Below are 16,618 nucleotides of genomic sequence, written 5' to 3'. Positions count from 1 at the left end.
AAAACCGATCGTGGTAAAAACCGCTTACCCCGCCCCCCGGGGAATGCGGGGAAAGGCGCAGCGGGGGCGCGGAGCGGGGCCGAGCGGTACCTGCTGCGCGGGGGTCGCTTCTGTGGGCGCTGCGGTGACGGTGCTGCCTGGTCCGCTGCCACCGGCTGAGTGAGACCGCACGGTTGCCAGCCCCGCGCTTTTATACCCGGGGGCCGAGAGCCCCGCCTCCTCGGCCGAGAACATCGCCATATATGGAGATCTTTCAGAAACAGGCGCTCTCATTGGCTGGTGCGACCCTGGCCACGTGGGGCGGCTGCCGGGCTGGCCCCGCCCCGCGGCACCCCGGAACCTGCATGGGGCGGGGGGGTGCGGGGGGGGGCGACCCCCGGACCCCCGGCTCCGGCGGGACCCCCCGATCCCGGCGGGGCCCCCCGGCCGCGCCCCGTCCCGGGCAGCTCCGGAACCCCTCCCGGCAGCGCCTCCGGGAGTGCCGGGCCCCCGCGGGCCTGGCCAGGCCTGGCCCCGCACCCCGAAGTTGGAACCGCGCCCCCCACCCTGGGCAGCACCGGGGACCACGTGCACCCTACACCCGGGCACCGGCACCCCCCCACCCGCCGCACCTGCACCCCACACCCACCTGCACCCCACGGCCCGGCACCGGGACCCCCTAGTCATGCCACCTGCACCCCCACCTGGCACTGGCACCCCCCCATTACCCACCTGCACCCCCACCCAGGGCACCCGGGCCCCCCCAGCCGAGGATCCTGCACACCTCACCCGTGACACCCACCCGGGACCACCCAACCATCCCCCCTTACACACAGCACCGGGCTGGGGACCCCCGGTGCGCCCCGACTGTGCCCTGCACCCCCGCAGGTGACACTGCGTGTCCCGGAGGTGACAGCTCTCACCGGCGGGTGCCCCCCGGGGTACGGGCACCCCCCGGCCCCCCGCGCTCCCCCAGCACCGCTGGCCCAGCCGCGCTGCCCCTGCGCTCCTCGGACACCGCACGCCTGGGCTGACATCCCAGTGACCCCAGGGACACCCCAGTTTGAGCCACCCCAGCCCCACTGGAGCCCCAACTCCGGCACCCCCACCCTGGGGGCTCCTCACGCCCGAGCCCCTTTTCCTTCGGGGGTGCCTCGGGGCCTGTGCCCCCCCTGCCATGGGTGCCATGCAGTGCCACACAGGAGTGTGCCAGGGCTCCTGGCTGGTCACGCAGTGCCATGCAGTGCCACACAGGGCTCCTGGCTGGTCATGTAGTGGCACCAGGTAGCCACGCCCAATGTCAGGTAGCCATGTGCTGTGTCAAGTGCCACATATCACATCATGTAGCCTTGGACCATCTCAGGTAGCCATGTGCTGTGTCAGGTAGCCACGCGTTGTGCCGGAGGCCCGGCCGCTGCACCAGGCAGCCGTGTAACACCAGGTAGCCATGTCCCATGTACCAAAGTAGCCACACCCCATGCCAGGTAGCCACACCCCATGTCAAGTAGCCATGCCGTGTCAGGTAGTCACACACTGTGCCAGGTAGCCATGTCCAATGTCCCATTAGCCATGTACCACGCCAAGTAGCCACCTATCATGCCAGGTAGCCACATGGTGTGCCAGAGGCCCACGCACCAGCCACCCACGCCAGCTCCTGGTGCCACTCGGGCCCGTGGCTGTGGTGGCCACTGGCGTCGCCGTCCCCACGGGATTCCCACCCCTGCCCAGCCCTTCCCAGCAGCTCCCGGCGCCACCGGGATGGGCGACACGGGGATTGTCGGGGTACAGAGACAGCAGCGCCTCGGGATGGCCTCGGGGGGTGACGGGGGTCCCGGAGGGTCCCGGCACAGCTCCAAGGGTCTCGTGTCCCCGGGCCAGCGCCGGGTCCCGCCGGCGGGGGGAAATGGAGGGCCCCGGGGGGGTCTGGCTCGGGGGGCGCTGCGCAGGTGACACCCGCATCCCGCGGGTCCCCGGGGGACATCCCGGCCGCGCCCCCCGCCCGGACACGGCACCGGGGCCACCCCGCGGGGGCCGCCCCCACCCGTGACTCAGGGCGGGCAGGGCCGGGCAGGGAGGGGCAGGGGCGGGAGGACGAGGAGAGAGGAGGAAAAGGAGGAGGAAGAGGAAGAAGGGGAGGAGGAAGGTACCACCCCCGCCCCGCCCCGCCCCGCCCCGCCGCCCGGTGTCCGTCCGTCCATCCGTCCGTCCGTCCCCGGTGCCCGTGCGCAGGGGAGGAGTGATGGGGTGGTGACGGGGGCGGTCCCAGCTCGCAGGTTCCCGATACCCCTCCTGATACCCACCGGACCCCCCGAGCCTTGCCCTGACACCCCGGCTGCTGGGGCACGGTTGATACCTACCCCCATCCCTCTGCCAGCTCCCGAGCAGGGATTGGGGTCCCCGGGGAGCGCAACAGCCGCACATCCCTCCCTGGATGGAAACCAGGAGCGGCTCCCAGCACCCAGCGCCCCGACACCCTCCTGACCCCGACCACCACCCGAGCCCCAAGACCCTGCGTGACCCCCCCGGCGTGTGGGGCACAGCTGAACCCCGCCTTCCCCTCTGCCAGTGCTGTGGACTGGGGACCCCTCTCTGGCAGCCCAGCACCCTCATTTTCCTCCTGGGAAGGGTGCTGGATGGAAATCGGGGGGACACCCACCCCAGCCCCCAGCGGTGCCCCGGCCAGAGGGGTTGTCACGATCGTGTCCGGTCTCAGCAGCCCTCAGTGGGGAGGGGTCTGGCAGTCCCCAGGCCGGGGAGGGACACGCTGTGCCTGTGGGACAGCGCCCAGAGCCCCCCCGAGAGGAACCTGACCCCGCCGGGGGGGCGGGGGGGCCCGGGATGTATAAATGCCGCTCCCGGCTCCGCTGCCGGGCAGGTGCCGGCGGGCACCCACCGAGAGCCACGCTGCCACCCACGGGAGCCCCCCCGAGCCTCCCAAGGACCCTGACCCACTTATTCCCCCCTTGCCGCGGCCCGAAAGCCGACCCGGCTCCGTTTCGGGGGTCAGTTACAGCGGCTGGGCGGTCGCGGCTCGGGTGTCGCGGCTCGGGGGGCCTCGGCACCCCCCGGCGCGGGCAGAGCCAGCCCGGCATGAAAAAGTCATGAGCAACCAAAGCTGGGGCTGTTTGCGGGAACAATAACCGGGCACCGGGATGACACCGGAGCCGCAGGGCCCGGGGGGACGGCGGCGGGAGCCGCTCCGGCATCGCCACGGCACGGCCAGACCCCGGCACGGGGAGCCGGGCCACTTTCGGGGGATGGCAGAGCCCGTCCCCGCCTGTCCCCAGGTGCCCCCGGTGCAGCGGGGTCGAGGCCGGGGGTCCCCGCGGCTGCGCCTGCCCCGGCTGGGGGTCCCATCAGGGCTAGGGCTGGAGCGGGGACTGTCCCCTACACCGCTGTCCCCTCCTGTCCCCCACGCCCCATCCTCTCCTGTCCCCCGCCAAGGGGCCGGAGCCTCATCTCTGTCATGAGTTCCGGGCGGGCTCAGCCCCGGAGGAGCCCACGCCCAGGGGGTTGGCTCTGGGGGGTTGGGGGTGTCCGTGACCCCGATCCACAGCTGCAGGAGGGATTTGGGGCCGCAGGACAGATGGAGGCCAAGGGCCCCAAAGCAGGATAAAAGGTTTACACTAATCAAAATGCCTGGCTAATTGGAAAAGGCGCTTAGGGGCTGGCCGGGAGGCGGCGCGGCTGGAGGTGACCCGCTGCTGAATCAGAGGGGCCGGTAACCTTAACCCGCCGGGATCGGAACGGATACGCCGGCCCGGATCGGGTTCCCACCCAAGTTTTCCACCCGCGGCTCCGCCACAGCCGGACGGGGCCGCGGCGAGGGACGGTGGCGTGGCCGGGGGCTGCCGCGGTGCCCCCTCGCCCGGGCGCCCCCGGTGCCCATCGCAAGCCGGCCGGTCTCTAATCCCACCTGCGGCTAACCGAGCGGGTCGCAGCCCCCCGGGCCCCCGTCCCGCTCCGTGGGTCCGGGGCAGCGCAGCCGCCCCCGCCGCGGGCGCTCCGTCCGGCCCCGCCGCGACGCCCGGGCTCGGCAGCGCCGGGGGAGCCCCCGCCGGCCCCCGGGGGCCGCCCCGCCTCGGCGGAAGATGCCAACGAATGGGATCCACCAGGTGCTGAAGATCCAGTTCGGGTTGATCAACTGCGAGAGCCGGTACCTGACGGCGGAGAGCTTCGGCTACAAGGTGAACGCCTCGGCGCCCAGCCTCAAGCGCAAGCAGATCTGGACGCTGGAGCAGGATGAAGCCGACAGCTCCATCGTCTTCCTCAAGAGCCACCTGGGCCGCTACCTGGGCGCCGACAAGGACGGGAAGGTGCGCTGCGAGGCGGAGCAGCCGGGCCGGGATGAAGGCTTCAGCATCATCACGCAGTCGGACGGGCGCTGGGCGCTGCAGTCGGCCCCGCACCGGCGCTTCTTCGGGGGCCGCGAGGATCGGCTGTCCTGCTTCGCCCCCAGCGTGACCGAGGGGGAGCTCTGGACCGTGCACCTGGCCATGCACCCCCAGGCCAACCTGCTGAGCGTCAGCCGCCGCCGCTACGCCCACCTGAGCGCCCACGAGGATGAGATCGCCACCGACAGCAACCTGCCCTGGGGGGTGGACGCGCTCATCACCCTGTGCTTCCAGGACAAGAAGTACAGCCTGCGCACGGCCGACGAGCGCTACCTGCGCTGCGATGGCACCTTGGTGCCCGAGCCCGGCGCCGGCACCGGTTACACCCTCGAGTTCAAGGCCGGCAAGTTGGCGTTCAAGGACTGCGACGGGAAATACCTGGCGCCCACCGGACCCACCGGCACCCTCAAATCCGGCCGCAGCTCCAAGCCGGGCAAAGATGAACTCTTTGACCTGGAGGAGAGTCACCCCCAGGTGGTGTTCACGGCGGCCAATGGCAGATATGTGTCCATCCGGCAGGGTAAGATCTCCTCACACCCGTCCCGGCCCGCTCCTTACCCACCCAGGGACCCCCACCCTGGGGGAGACACCACAGTAGCAACCCCAAAGCGCTGTGCCTGCCGGGGGGATCCTACAGCCGCATCCTGGGGACATGGGGGACCCCAGCGTGGCTGCTGGAGAGGGACACGGGGGGTCCCGTCTGCCTGGGGGGGCGCTGAGGTCAGTGAGGACAGAGTGGGGTGGGCAGGGCGGCGGGGGGGACGCGTGGGTGTGCGTGTACACACGTGTGTGCATGTGCAGGGCTGTGTGGGAGTGCACAGGGCTGTGTGTGTGTGTGGTGCAGGGCTGTGGCTGTGCACAGGTGTGTACGTGCACACACACACACACACACACACACACACACAGGTGTGCCGTGCTCCGTGCAGCATCCACAGGGTCACACATTTACCTGTGCACACCACACCCCGTGTGCACACACGTGTGTAGAGCCAGCGGTGTGGCCACAGGTGAGCAGAACCCCTCGGTGGAGACCCAAGGGACCCCACTCGCCCCCAGGTGCCCCCCGGGGACGGTGCCACCCCTGTGCCAAGCAGCTTAGTGCCGGGTGACGGGGGGGACCGGCTATAAATAGGGGTTTGTGACCAGATGGACACGGCGGTGACAAGCTGATTAACCAGCCCAATTAGCACAATTGTTCGCGGGAGGATTTGGGGGGGAGGGGGAGGGCGGCCGTGGGGCAGCAGTGGTGGTGGCTGGGGTGGGACAATGGCTGCAGTGGGATTGGTCCTGATGGCCGGAGCAGGATCGCTGCCAAGGGCCAGAGCGGGATCAGTGACCGTGGACAGAGTGGCTTTGGTGACAGCGGCCAAGAGTGGAAGCGATACCCATGGCTGGAATAGGATGGGTGCCAATGGCTGGAATGGGACGGTGACAATGGCTGGACTGGAACTGGTCCTGATGGCCCGAGTGGGACTGGTGACAACGGCTGGAGCGGGATCGGTGCCTGTGGCTGGACTGGGATTGGTGACAATGGCCAGAGCGGGGTCACCGATGATGACTGGAGTAGGACTAGTGCCAGCTAGTGCCAAAGTGGGATCGGTGACCATGGCCAGGCTGAGACTGCTGCCCAGGGCCAGGAGAGGACCAGTGCTGGCAGTCAGAGAGGGACCAGTGCCAGTGGCCAGAGCAGGAGTGGTGCTGATGGCCAGAGTGTGACCAGTGCTCATGTCCAGAGCAGGACCAGCACCAACATCCACTCTCCCCCCAGGTGTGAATGTCTCAGCAAACCAGGACGAGGAGCTGAACCACGAGACCTTCCAGCTGCAGATCGACCGCGACACCAACAAGTGCAGCCTCCACACCAACACCGGCAGCTACTGGACCCTGGTGGCCCACGGGGGCATCCAGGCCGTGGCCACCGAAATGTGAGTGAGGCAGCGGTGTGGGGTGGAGAGATGGTTCGGGGGGGGACACAGGCACTCAGAATTCACGCTGTCCCTCGGTCACCAGCGCTGCCAACACCATGTTTGACATCGAGTGGCGCGGGCGGCGCGTGGCCCTGCGCGCCAGCAACGGCCGCTACGTCTGCACCAAGAGGAACGGGCAGCTGGCGGCCGTCAGCGACACTGTGGGTAAGTGCTGGGGGGGCCAGGGGGATGGGGAGGGGGTCCCCGGGGTGCTGAGGGCCGGGTGCTGCGCAGGGGAGGACGAGGAGTTCACTCTGAAGCTGATCAACCGCCCGATGCTGGTGCTGCGGGGGGAGCACGGCTTCGTCTGCTACCACCGGGGCTCCAACCTGCTCGACTCCAACCGCTCCGTCTACGACGTCTTCCACATCAGCTTCAGCGACGGCGCCTACCAGATCCAAGGTGGGCGGGTGGGAGGGGGATACGGGGTGGGGTGGCCCCGGGGGTCCGTCCAGCCTGCGCTGACACCCCCCGGGGCTCCCTGCAGGCCAGGGGGGCAAGTACTGGTACGTGGCGAGCAGCGGGTCGGTGTGCAGCGACGGGGACCTCTCCGAGGATTTCTTCTTCGAGTTCCGGGAGCGGGGCCGAGTGGCCATCAAAGGGAAGAACGGGCGGTACCTGCGCGGGGACCCCGCGGGGACCCTGCGAGCCGACAGCGAGTCCGTGCTGCGGGCCACGCTCTGGGAGTACTGACCCCCGGAGCCCCCCGGCACACCCGCCTGGCCCTGGCAGAGCGCCGTGGTGGCAGCGGTGGCCCCGTCCACGGCAGCTGTGCCACCCGCCACTCACGGCATTAAAGTCACCTGGATCGCACTGAGGTGGCGTCGCGTCCTCCTTCCCATCGAGATCCAGCCCCGTTTCCCTCCCGGAGCGCCGTGGAAAGGGCTGAGCCGGGGGCCAGTGGGATGCAGGGACCCCCCAGGGGTGCCACACGGGATGGGAGGGGGATTTGCAGGGCACAGCCACTGCAGGCTGGAGCCCGAGGAGGTTGGGGAGCCCGTGGCGCCTCTGCCAGGCTGGGGGAGCAGAGGGGGTGGCAGTGGGAGCCCCCCACCCCGAGAGCTGCCAGGAGCCTCCGGGAGGATGGAAAGGAACAGAGCCAGGCACGGGGTGAGCAACAGGATCGTTTTCATGGCAGACGACAGAGTTACAGACAGTGGAGAGGTGCGGGAGGGGCCGGACCACGGCGCACCAGCGTGGAGATACGAGATCATTTATAGAAACAACGGGGGAGCGGAGACCCCCTCCCCTGCCCAGCAGAAAACGGGGCTCCCCCGGGCACAGCACCCTGTTTGTCCTGATCCTGAAGGCGGCTCGGGGGGCTCAGCCCGCGGCCGGCCCGGCTCGGCACGGCCACTACACTACCACGGATCCACAAGACAGCGCGGCCCCGGGGGGCTGCCCCGGCCTGGCCGGGCTGGGGGGCGGCGGGGCAGGGCTGGGCCAGCCCAGGAGCCCCCGCTCCGCCACCGGAGCCCCGAGACCCCCCCGGTGCTGCCGACAACACGACCACGAAACACGCACAGACACACCCCCCCCTCGCCCAGACCGCCGGCCCCGCTCCTGCTCTGGTGGGGTGGAGTGGGGGGCTCTCCCGGGCCCCCACCCCGGCCGGCGGGGTTTGGGGCGGGCTGGGCCGCCCCCCGCTCACAGCAGGACCAGGCTGGGGTTCCGCAGCTGCCGGTAGATGTTCAGGAGCTTCTCGGCCGTGGCAGAGCCCTCGGCCCCCTCCTCCTGGCCCGGGGGCGGCTGGTCCCGGAGGGTCTGCGCCTCCTTCAGCAGCATCTGCGGGACGGGGGCAGGGGTGAGGGACGGGGTGGTGGTGGGGCTCCCACGGGGAGGGGGTCGGGGGTCTCACCTCGTGGTTGGCCTGGATCTGACGCAGGTACTGCATGCGGAGGTCAGGGGGTCCCGAGCCCTGCGCCGCCTGCTCCAGCACCAGCGCCTGTGGAGGGAGGGAGGCTGCTGGGAGAGCTGGCAGCAGCCAGCCCCAGGCACCCCAATGCCAGGAGCCTCAGGGACCCCCAGCTCTGGGAGCCCCAGCTCCAGCAGCCCCCAGATCCTGGGAGCCCCAGCCTTGGGAATTCTCAATCTCAGGGAGTCTGAGCCCCAAACCTGGGACCCCCAGGTCTGGGGAACCCCAGCCCCAGTGGTGCTGGTCTATCACACCATGGTGCCACAGAAACGCCCCCCACTGCACCCAAGGCTCCATTCCAGGGGGTTTGGGGTCACTTGGGGTCCCCCCTGCCCTGGGGGGTACCTGTATGCGCCGGATGACGGCGTGGTGTGTCCTGCACATGTGGGCCAGGGATGGGCTCTCCATCAGGATCTCCACAGCCTGGATGGGACCCGCGGGGCTCAGGTCATTCATGGCCACCTGGACAGTGAGAGCAGTGTCACTGCCGCCCTCGCTGGGCAGGGGGGCGTCAGGACCCCTCCCCACGGGCACTGGGTTCCCCAGAAACCCCCAAACCCCACCAGGAAGTTGCCCCCAGCCTGGTGCTACCAGGTGGGTCCTGGCAGGATTGAACCTGGCAGAATTAACACTGTCACTCATCACCCTGGGGACATCTGAGCTCTCAGGTGCAAATCCACCTGTGCCAGGTACCTTGGGGCCCCCCAGGTGGGGTCAGGCAGGAGAGCTGGGTAGAAATCCCTGGTTTCCCTGTGTCTTTAGAGGGGAATTTTGCATGGGGTGGGTTTGCAACCCAAATCCAAGTGCATTTTCTAGAACCAAAGAAATGGGAACATCTGGAGAGGGAGGGAAACTACCACAGCCTTTGGGAAGCTCAGGGCTGGGAGAATGGACTGGGAATGCTGCCTGTCCAGCCCAGCACTCGAACCCCAGCCCCACAGGAGGGGGTCAGAGTGGCGTGACCATTCATGCACTGCTCCCCCTGGCTCCAGGAAGGGACAGGGGGCTTCCCTGCAGGCTGACCCACTCCTCGGCTCAGGGCTAACCCATTCCTTGCCTCTCGGACGAGCAGCTGGACGTGGCCACCGTCGGGCGCCACGCCACGCGCCGATGCCACCTCCGTGCTGCTCAGTGCCTCGGCCCCGGGGTTCTCAGCCAGCAGCCAGCGCAGGGTGGCACAGCAAAGTGGGACATCTGGGGACCAAAGGACAGAGCAGAGATGTGACACCGCTGCCAGTCCCAAGGCAGCCCCTGAAGGGGCAGGGGTAGCATGGGCTGGACCCCACCCCACTGGGACACGCTGAGCTCAGTCATGCCACTGCCATGTGTGCCAGTGCTGTGGTGGGGACAGTGGGGTCACACAGCCCTCCTCGCCCAAGGGAGGGGCTGTGACAGTGCCACCCTGCCAGCACCCCTGCCCCAGGAGCCTCTGTCACTCCCAGGATGCTCCTGCTCAGGGACCCACCTGTTTCTGAGGTTTTGAGAGCATTTTTCAGCAGCTCCGAGGACACCCGGATGGATGCTGCCGAGGGGGGCAGGCTCTCCTCTCCCGCGGTTTTCCCCTCCTCGGGTTCAGTCTGTTCCCGGGACACTTTGAGGAAGGTCTCCACAGGGTCTGAGGGGGCAGGGGGGACGTCGGGCCCGGGGGGGCTGCTCCCGAAACGGAGGCACTGGAGCATGTCAATGGTGCATTGGCTGAGGGGCAGGCAGATCCCCTCTCTGTCCGGGGACAGCAGGGGCGAGTCGTCGGGCAGGAAGTCATCCAGGTCCTCAGAGGAGTCGGAGCCGCTGCCCAAAATATCCCTTAAACTGTAGTAGAGGGCACAGGAGATGGTCAGAGGCAGATCCAGCTTGGTGTCCGCAGCAGGGCCGAGGGGCAGCGTCAGCTCCCGCTTGTTCCCAGGGAGCAGCTGGTCAATGGGGAAGGTGAAGGTGGTGGCCGAATCCATGGATTCCTCCTCTAAGGCACAGGGGCTGGCCAGGAGCTGGACACAGAGGGTCCAGCCCTCCTCCAGGCTGTACTCGCTGCAGTTTTCCAGCAAGCAGGAGATGGTGACGGTGTCCTGGAGCAGGAGGCAGCTCCAGTTGGCAGTGATGGTGCAGGCGATGGGCTTGTGGCCCTCGTGGCTGGAGAGCAGCGCCGCGCTCACGTTCATCACCTGGTTCAGGCTGGCCAGGGCTCGGTTCCTCTGGTCCACGGCCTTCTTCAGGAAGGACACTCTGCAAGGACAGTGTGACAGGGATGAAACAACGGGAGAGAGGCCAGGATGGCGCTGTGCTGCCAAGCTGAGCTGCTCCTGGCATGATCCCACCACAGGAAAGCCCCCAGCTTCTCTGCCATGGCAGCCACAGATCCGTGTTCCCATCAGAGCTGATCCTGCGGACAGCCAGACCTCAGGAATCCCCCTGTGCGTGGAGGGGGGCTCTCCCACAGCCCCTCCCCACACACAGCCAGCCATGGAGGATGGAGGCATGAGCCTGCCCTGCCTGTTACTGCTGGCTTGGCACGCGTGGCAGGCGCCTGGCACCCTGCCCGTGCCACCTTCTGCTGCCATGGCTGCCGCTGCCAGCCCGCCCACGGCGCTGGGGGTGGCTGTGCCATGGGAGGGGGCTGCCCTCAAACGCTGGTTTTATATTATGGAGGTTGGGGGGGCTTCCCAGCCAGAAAAGGTAAATGCTGGAGCAGTTTTCCAAGAGAAAAACTCGAGGAGAGATGAGGGTGTTCAGCCTGGAGAAAAGAAGGCTCCAGGGAGACATTAGGGCCCCTTCCAGTGCCTTAAGAGGCTCCAAGGGAGCTGGAGAGGTACTTTGGACAAGGGCCTGGAGTGAAGGATAAAGAGGAACAGCATCTCACTGCCAGAGGGCAGGGTTAGATAGGATATTGGGACGGGATTATTCCCTATGAGGGTGGGCAGGCCCTGGCACAGGCTGCCCAGTGAAGCTGTGGCTGCCCCTGGATCCCTGGAAGTGTCCAAGGCCAGGCTGGACTGGGCTTGGATCAATCTGAAGTGTCCTTGCCCATGGCAGGGGGTGGAATAGGATGAGCTTTAAGGTCTCTCTTACCCAAACCATTCCGTGATTCCGTAATTAATTACTGGCAATGACTTGCTCAACCCCCAGCTTGGTGCCACCTTTACCTCTCTGAGGTGTCCCCTATCCCCGACAGCAGCTCCTTGATCCTCCGGCCGATCTCAGCAGGGGTCAGCTCCACGTCTGGCTCCTCGGGGCTGCACAGGCCACAGGACACGAGGCGGCCCTTGGCCGACAGGGCCAACAGCTCCGACTCCCCTGCGGGCACAGACGGGCGGCTCAGGGCCAGGAGGGGAGCGGGGCCTTCCTGGATGGCTGAGGTGGGGGGGACAGGGAGCAGGATGGCACTGCCTCCCCAGGGCAGTGGGATATGATGGACACAGACATGGGTCACTGCACACACCTGCTCACACACAGACCCCCAAGAGGGGACACCACCCTGTGCCTGCCACTCCCCAGCCAAGGCCAGCAGCACCCAGCTGTCACACTGGGGCGCTGCTGGTGGCACACGCAGCTCCATGGGCAGCCAGTCCAGAGGCACATTGGATACCACATTGGATACCACGTTTGGAGGGAGCCTCATCCGAGCTGGCTTGGGGTTCTCCCATGGCTGCGAGGGCTGGCCAGTTCCTGCCATGCCAAGCTGAGGGACTGGGAAGGGGCAGGGAAGAGCAGGAACCACAACGGACAGGAACGACTCACAAAACCGAGGGGAGCCAACGAGAATGAAAGATGGAGCCCCACCCATCCCACACAGAGCTGCAGAGGGAGGAGAGGCGGCATCCCACCCCTCTGCCCCCAGTACCTTCCGAGGCCCGAGAGGACAAGGAAAGAGCCACCACGCTACAGATACTCAGGCTGGCCGGGGACAGCACAGGGGGCAGCACGCCGGCCCCACTCTCCGTGTCCTCGGGGTCCGAGGAGTCGCCTGCCCAGTCCAGGTCGACGGCGGAGATGTCCGAGTGGGTGCTGTAGTACATGCGGGAGCCGCTGCCGCAGGCCGCGCACAGGATGGGGCCGCGCAGGTAATATTCCCTGAGCTCCGGCACCGTGGCCTCCTCCTGCTGATCCGCCTTCACAGCCACCATCTTCCCGTAGTGGCCCACGGCCACCACGCAGTCACAGCCGGGCTCGCCCGCGGGCGGCTCGTCCTCGGCGTCGTCGGCCGCGCGCCGCTCGGTGCGCAGCGCCCCGATGAACACGATGGGCTCCTCCAGGTGGTGCAGGATCTTCACGGGCGGCGCCGGCGTGGACACGTCGCGGCAGCCGTCGGCGGCGGGCGAGGAGCTGAGGGCTTTGAGGGGCACGGAGCAGAGCTGCCCGTCCGGGAAGCCGCACAGGATCATGGGCGACTCCAGCATGGCCACGTCGATGCCGAAGAGGAGGCTGAAGAGCGGCTCCTCCAGCACGAAGCCCCCCGAGCACCAGAGCCCCTGGGTGCCGGGCGCGGCCGCGCAGCACAGCACGGGCAGGAAGCAGGAGGGCGGCGCGTCCCCCCCGTCCCCGGGCGGGCTCCCGGGGCAGAATTCCACCTGGCTGACCTGCCGGTACGGGGGCCCGTCCTGCTCCGGGCCTGGCAGCTCGTGCAGCCGCATCCACCACTTGCCCTCGTCCTGGGCCAGCGTGATGACGAAGGTGCTGAGCAGGGTGAACATGCTCAGGCTGGCGTCGGGGAAGATGCAGGCGTCCGCTTCCACCGGGAAGACGCCGGAAGGGCCGTTGCTTTCTTGGCCGTCACCGTCCGTCTGCTCCATTAACCTTCGGGAAAACAGGGAAGAGCTCTGAGCCAAGCGGTGGGGAGAAGCCAGCGTGGCTCTTGGCCGCCTCTTTGCCTGGCCCTGGGAAAGGAACTCCTGCAGGAGAGCTTTTAGCACCGGCAGAGATGGATGCAGAGCCTCACGCTTCCCACGGCAGCCCCAGGACAGGAGCTCACCCTGGGCTCACCTGCTCTGCTGCTCCAGGGACACGCAGTAGATCCCGCTGTGGGCACACAGGATGTAGAGCTGCCGGGGCTGGGGCAGCAGCTCCACGTGCCACACCTGGTCAGGGCAGCGGAACACAGCCTGGAACACAGCGGGGACACAACCAAATGTCATCTCCCACGGTAGCCGCGGGGGCGGCAGGGACAAGGCGGCTCCCTGCAGAGGGGAATCCAAAGCGATTTCCAGGGACAAAGGAATCCCTGGGCAGCACCCAGCTGGGTGTTCCTGGGCAGGGGGGTGGCAGAGGGGCTGAGGCAGCCTGTCATTCCCGCTCCCTGAGGGGAAGGAAAACAGGGAGCAGGGTACGTGCTCTACTTTGCTGAGCGGGAGCGCAGTGTGGGAGGCAGAGCCCGCTCTTACAGTGGTGGATTTCTTGGAAATGATAATCAGAACAAATTAACAAAGGCAGCAGCATGTCAGTCAGGGTGCTGTGACAGCGGGGACAGCCACCAGGCCTGGAGGAAGAGGGGAGAGAAGCCCCTGTGCTGGGGGGAGCGAGCCTGTGGAGTCTGATCCAATGGGTGTCCCACAGCATTGGGAGGGGGCCAGCTGGCAGCACCCCCAAACCCCAAAGCGAAGGGTGCTGCTTGTAGGGTTTGTTTGCTGGATCCTGCCAGAGGGAATCCAGGGCTAGGGAGTGGGGACACGACTCTGGGGTGTTCCCACTGTGTCACGGGACACTGTCCCCACAGGATGGGGGACATGGGGTGACCCCCCACCCCGCCAAGCCCCTCACCTTGAGCACTTTGCCCTCCTGGTCGTACACATAGACGAACTCGGTGCCGTTGGAGAGGTAGATCTCGTTCTCATGGCACAGCACCCGCGGCTTGCCCGCCACCAGCCCCCCCACCGGGCAGCAGAATCCGGCCAGGTAATCCACCCTGTGCCCCACCTGTGCCATGGTGCTGGCCTGGGCATGTGGGGGGACACCGAGGGTGTGAGGGGCTGACCCGGACCCCCAAGCTGTGAGGTTACACAGCCCTGCAGACCCCCACATCCCTGCTGGAGACCCCCAGCCCCCACAGTACATGTCTGTCTCCAGTCCCCCCACCCCTGAGCTCCACAGTCCCTTCCCCCTGCGAATGAGACCCTCAGACCCAGCCCCACAAGCAGCCCCTTCCCAACCATCAACCTCAGACCCCCATTCCCACTTCCACAGCCCCCAGACCTCCCCACATCACAGCCCTTGTACCCCAGCCCCTCCAAACCCACCCCAGAGCCCCCCACATCACAGCCCTTGTACCCCAGACCCTCCAGATTCACCCCAGACCTCCCCACATCACAGCCCTTGTACCCCAGACCCTCCAGATTCACCCCAGACCCCCCCACATCACAGCCCTTGTACCCCAGACCCTCCAGATTCACCCCAGACCTCCCCACATCACAGCCCTTGTACCCCAGACCCTCCAGACCCCCCCACATCACAGCTCTTGTACCCCAGACCCTCCAAACCCACCCCAGAGCCCCCCACATCACAGCCCCTGTACCCCAGACCCTGTCCCACAACCCCCCCAAGACTGACACCCCCAGGCCCCCACAAGCCCAGCTCCACCGGCAGCCCCCCAACCCCCGACACACCCCCGCCCAGCCCTCAGCCCCCAGCCCAAGCCGCCGCCCCTCGCCCCCCATGCCGCCCCCCCAAATCCGTCCCGGAGGGGCCGCGGGTACCGGGCGGGGGGCGCGGGCGGCTCCGCTTTACGGCTGCGCGGCGGCCGCCGCAATGGGCGGGGGGGAGTTTACGACAGGCCGTAAAGCGGCGCTGGGCGGGGGGCGGCTCCCGGGGTCGGCTCCCGGGGGTCGGTACCGGGAGGGAAGGAACGCCCGCCCCATCAGTGACCCCCTCATCCTGAGAAATGAGAAAAGAGCGAGGCGGTGCTGGCGACAGCGGCTTTATTGAAAGAGAGAAGGGCCGGGTGCGACCCCCGAGGGGGGCAGAGACCCCCCCGGGCTCACCGTGACCCACGGGGATGGACCCCCCCCAAAAAACTCTGTCTGAGTCCCCCAAGTGATGACCCGGAGCCTCTCAGCTTGAGACCCCCCAAGTGATGTCCCTGTGCCCCCAGTGTGAGCCCCCCAAGCGATGCCGCTGTCCCTCCGGCCTGGCTGAGCCCCCGGTACCGGGTGCGGGTCGCTCACTGCGGGGTCCCGGGGGCCCTGCGGGGGCTCTGAGGGACCCCTCCCCGGCGCAGGGGGGCTGCAGCGCCCCGGGCCCGGCTCAGCTGCTCCACGGAGGCTTCGAGGTGTGCGAAGCGATCCGAGAGCCGGCCCAGCTGCTCCTTCAGGCCGCGGAAATCCCGGTACAGCTCATCCAGGGCCCCCGACAGCGCCGGGATCCTGCGGGCGCGGCGGCGTGAGGGCAGGGACCCCCAAATACCCCCCAGGGACCCCCAAATACCCCCCCGGCCCTCACCGGCCGTAGTCGGGCAGCACGCTCTGGTGGTCCGACAGCAGCAGGTTCCTCAGCTGGGATGTGATGGCGAATTTCCAGTTGTCCAGGACCAGCGTCAGGTTAGCGCAGCCCCTCGCCGGGGGTCTCTGGGCTGGAGGGGCCGGGCTGGGACCACGAGCAGCCCCCCAGGAACAGGACCCTCACCCAACCCCTCAGAGGGACCCCTCCGGCCCGGTCAGGCCGCTCCCCGTGCCCGCAGCCCGGTGGGAAGGGGGTCCCGAAGGCCGGGAGTTACCATCTGCTCCATGGTCCCACGCTGCCGGCCGCCGGCCCGGCCTGCCCGCCGAGCCCAGAGCCCAGAGCAGCAGCACGGGGAGCAGCCGGGCCATGGCGGGGCCGTGTCCCCGTGTCCCCAGGGCTGCGGTGTCCCCCAGGGCCGGTGCCACCTCCCCAGTGCCGCGGCCGCTGCCGCTCGCCGGGCTGCGCTCCCCGCTTCTGGCTCCTGCCGCTCCCGCTCCCCCTTTTCCAGGCTGGGGCTGGCAGCGGGCCCGGCCGCACGCGGCTCCGGGGATGATTGCAAACAGACCGCGGACACGAGCCCGGACACACATCCCGGCGGGACCGCGGGGCATCCCAGCCCTGGCTGCTCGCAGGTGACAAAGCACGGAGGCACGGTGCTGTGTCCCCCTGTCCCAGCCAGGGAGCCAGGAACACGGAGCATCCTGAGCCCGTTCTGGCACAGATGGTGGAGCACAGCACATGTGCTGGGGCACAGCCCCCCATTCCCATCGGGAACACAGAGCATCCCAGCCTCACCCGAGGTGACAGTGCAGGAGACAGCGGTGGGACACGGCCCCCCAGCTTCCACTGGGAACACAGAGTATCCCAGCCCCACCCGAGCCCAAGTGAGGGAATGCAGGAGGCGCAAGCTGCGGTGCAGCGTTCCCCCATTCCCGTTAGGA

At 68.0% G+C, this 16,618-nt stretch overlaps 4 protein-coding genes across 6 annotated transcripts in view; 1 reads left to right on the top strand and 3 right to left on the bottom strand.

Moving 5' to 3' along the window:
* Nucleotides 1–167, bottom strand: part of ACTG1 (actin gamma 1) — a 2,955-nt gene extending 2,788 nt beyond the window's left edge. The window contains exon 1 of the mRNA XM_086857637.1: nt 91–167. The gene's annotated coding sequence lies outside the window, so the exon portion shown is untranslated. The remainder of the gene's footprint in view (nt 1–90) is intronic.
* Nucleotides 168–3,934: 3,767 nt separating this feature from the next.
* FSCN2 (fascin actin-bundling protein 2, retinal) lies at nt 3,935–7,153 on the top strand. 2 transcript variants are annotated; one of them, XM_086857011.1, is made up of 5 exons: nt 3,935–4,893; nt 6,142–6,298; nt 6,384–6,505; nt 6,575–6,742; nt 6,828–7,153. In XM_086857011.1, exons 1-5 carry the CDS (start codon nt 4,071–4,073, stop codon nt 7,031–7,033), a joined length of 1,476 nt encoding a protein of 491 aa, XP_086713137.1. In that variant the 5' UTR covers nt 3,935–4,070; the 3' UTR covers nt 7,034–7,153. The 2 variants fall into 2 exon arrangements, with proteins under 2 accessions (XP_086713137.1, XP_086713136.1); XM_086857010.1 differs by having other exon boundaries at nt 6,384–6,742.
* Nucleotides 7,154–7,451: 298 nt separating this feature from the next.
* FAAP100 (FA core complex associated protein 100) lies at nt 7,452–14,993 on the bottom strand. Of its 2 annotated transcripts, XM_086857680.1 has the most exons (10): nt 14,936–14,993; nt 14,004–14,177; nt 13,230–13,348; nt 12,091–13,043; nt 11,393–11,543; nt 9,721–10,475; nt 9,313–9,449; nt 8,601–8,717; nt 8,199–8,285; nt 7,452–8,125 (listed from the first exon to the last, which is right to left on the bottom strand). In XM_086857680.1, the coding sequence occupies exons 2-10, from the start codon at nt 14,166–14,168 to the stop codon at nt 7,988–7,990; spliced, it is 2,622 nt and encodes an 873-aa protein (XP_086713806.1). In that variant the 5' UTR covers nt 14,169–14,177; nt 14,936–14,993; the 3' UTR covers nt 7,452–7,987. The 2 variants fall into 2 exon arrangements, with proteins under 2 accessions (XP_086713806.1, XP_086713805.1); XM_086857679.1 differs by lacking the exon at nt 14,936–14,993 and having other exon boundaries at nt 14,004–14,266.
* A 150-nt stretch (nt 14,994–15,143) lies between these two features.
* LOC147649840 (uncharacterized) lies at nt 15,144–16,547 on the bottom strand. The gene is made up of 3 exons (XM_086857676.1): nt 15,952–16,547; nt 15,678–15,807; nt 15,144–15,601 (listed from the first exon to the last, which is right to left on the bottom strand). The coding sequence occupies exons 1-3, from the start codon at nt 16,415–16,417 to the stop codon at nt 15,400–15,402; spliced, it is 798 nt and encodes a 265-aa protein (XP_086713802.1). The 5' UTR covers nt 16,418–16,547; the 3' UTR covers nt 15,144–15,399.
* Nucleotides 16,548–16,618: the final 71 nt, after the last annotated feature.

This window comes from Cyanistes caeruleus, chromosome 19 (genome assembly GCF_971803275.1).
Source record: "Cyanistes caeruleus chromosome 19, bCyaCae1.hap1.1, whole genome shotgun sequence".
NCBI lineage: Eukaryota > Metazoa > Chordata > Aves > Passeriformes > Paridae > Cyanistes > Cyanistes caeruleus.
The sequence above is the reverse complement of the archived record's forward strand: the minus strand, read 5'-3'. Positions and strand labels throughout refer to the sequence as shown.

Excerpts from the sequence above, each read along its gene's own strand:
- FSCN2 (XM_086857010.1), top strand. The coding sequence starts at position 4,071 with ATGCCAACGAATGGGATCCACCAGGTGCTGAAGATCCAGTTCGGGTTG. Across the intron at positions 4,894-6,141 it reads ATATGTGTCCATCCGGCAGG|GTGTGAATGTCTCAGCAAAC; the intron begins GTAAGATCTCCT and ends CTCTCCCCCCAG. Across the intron at positions 6,299-6,383 it reads CAGGCCGTGGCCACCGAAAT|CGCTGCCAACACCATGTTTG; the intron begins GTGAGTGAGGCA and ends CTCGGTCACCAG.
- FAAP100 (XM_086857679.1), bottom strand. The coding sequence starts at position 14,264 with ATGTGGGGGTCTGCAGGGCTGTGTAACCTCACAGCTTGGGGGTCCGGG. Across the intron at positions 13,349-14,003 it reads AGGAGGGCAAAGTGCTCAAG|GCTGTGTTCCGCTGCCCTGA; the intron begins GTGAGGGGCTTG and ends GCTGTGTTCCAG. Across the intron at positions 8,718-9,312 it reads TCCAGCTGCTCGTCCGAGAG|GTGGCCATGAATGACCTGAG; the intron begins GCAAGGAATGGG and ends CTCACTGTCCAG.
- LOC147649840 (XM_086857676.1), bottom strand. The coding sequence starts at position 16,417 with ATGTGCTGTGCTCCACCATCTGTGCCAGAACGGGCTCAGGATGCTCCG. Across the intron at positions 15,808-15,951 it reads GTGGGACCATGGAGCAGATG|CCCAGAGACCCCCGGCGAGG; the intron begins GTAACTCCCGGC and ends CGGCCCCTCCAG. Across the intron at positions 15,602-15,677 it reads GTGCTGCCCGACTACGGCCG|GATCCCGGCGCTGTCGGGGG; the intron begins GTGAGGGCCGGG and ends CCGCGCCCGCAG.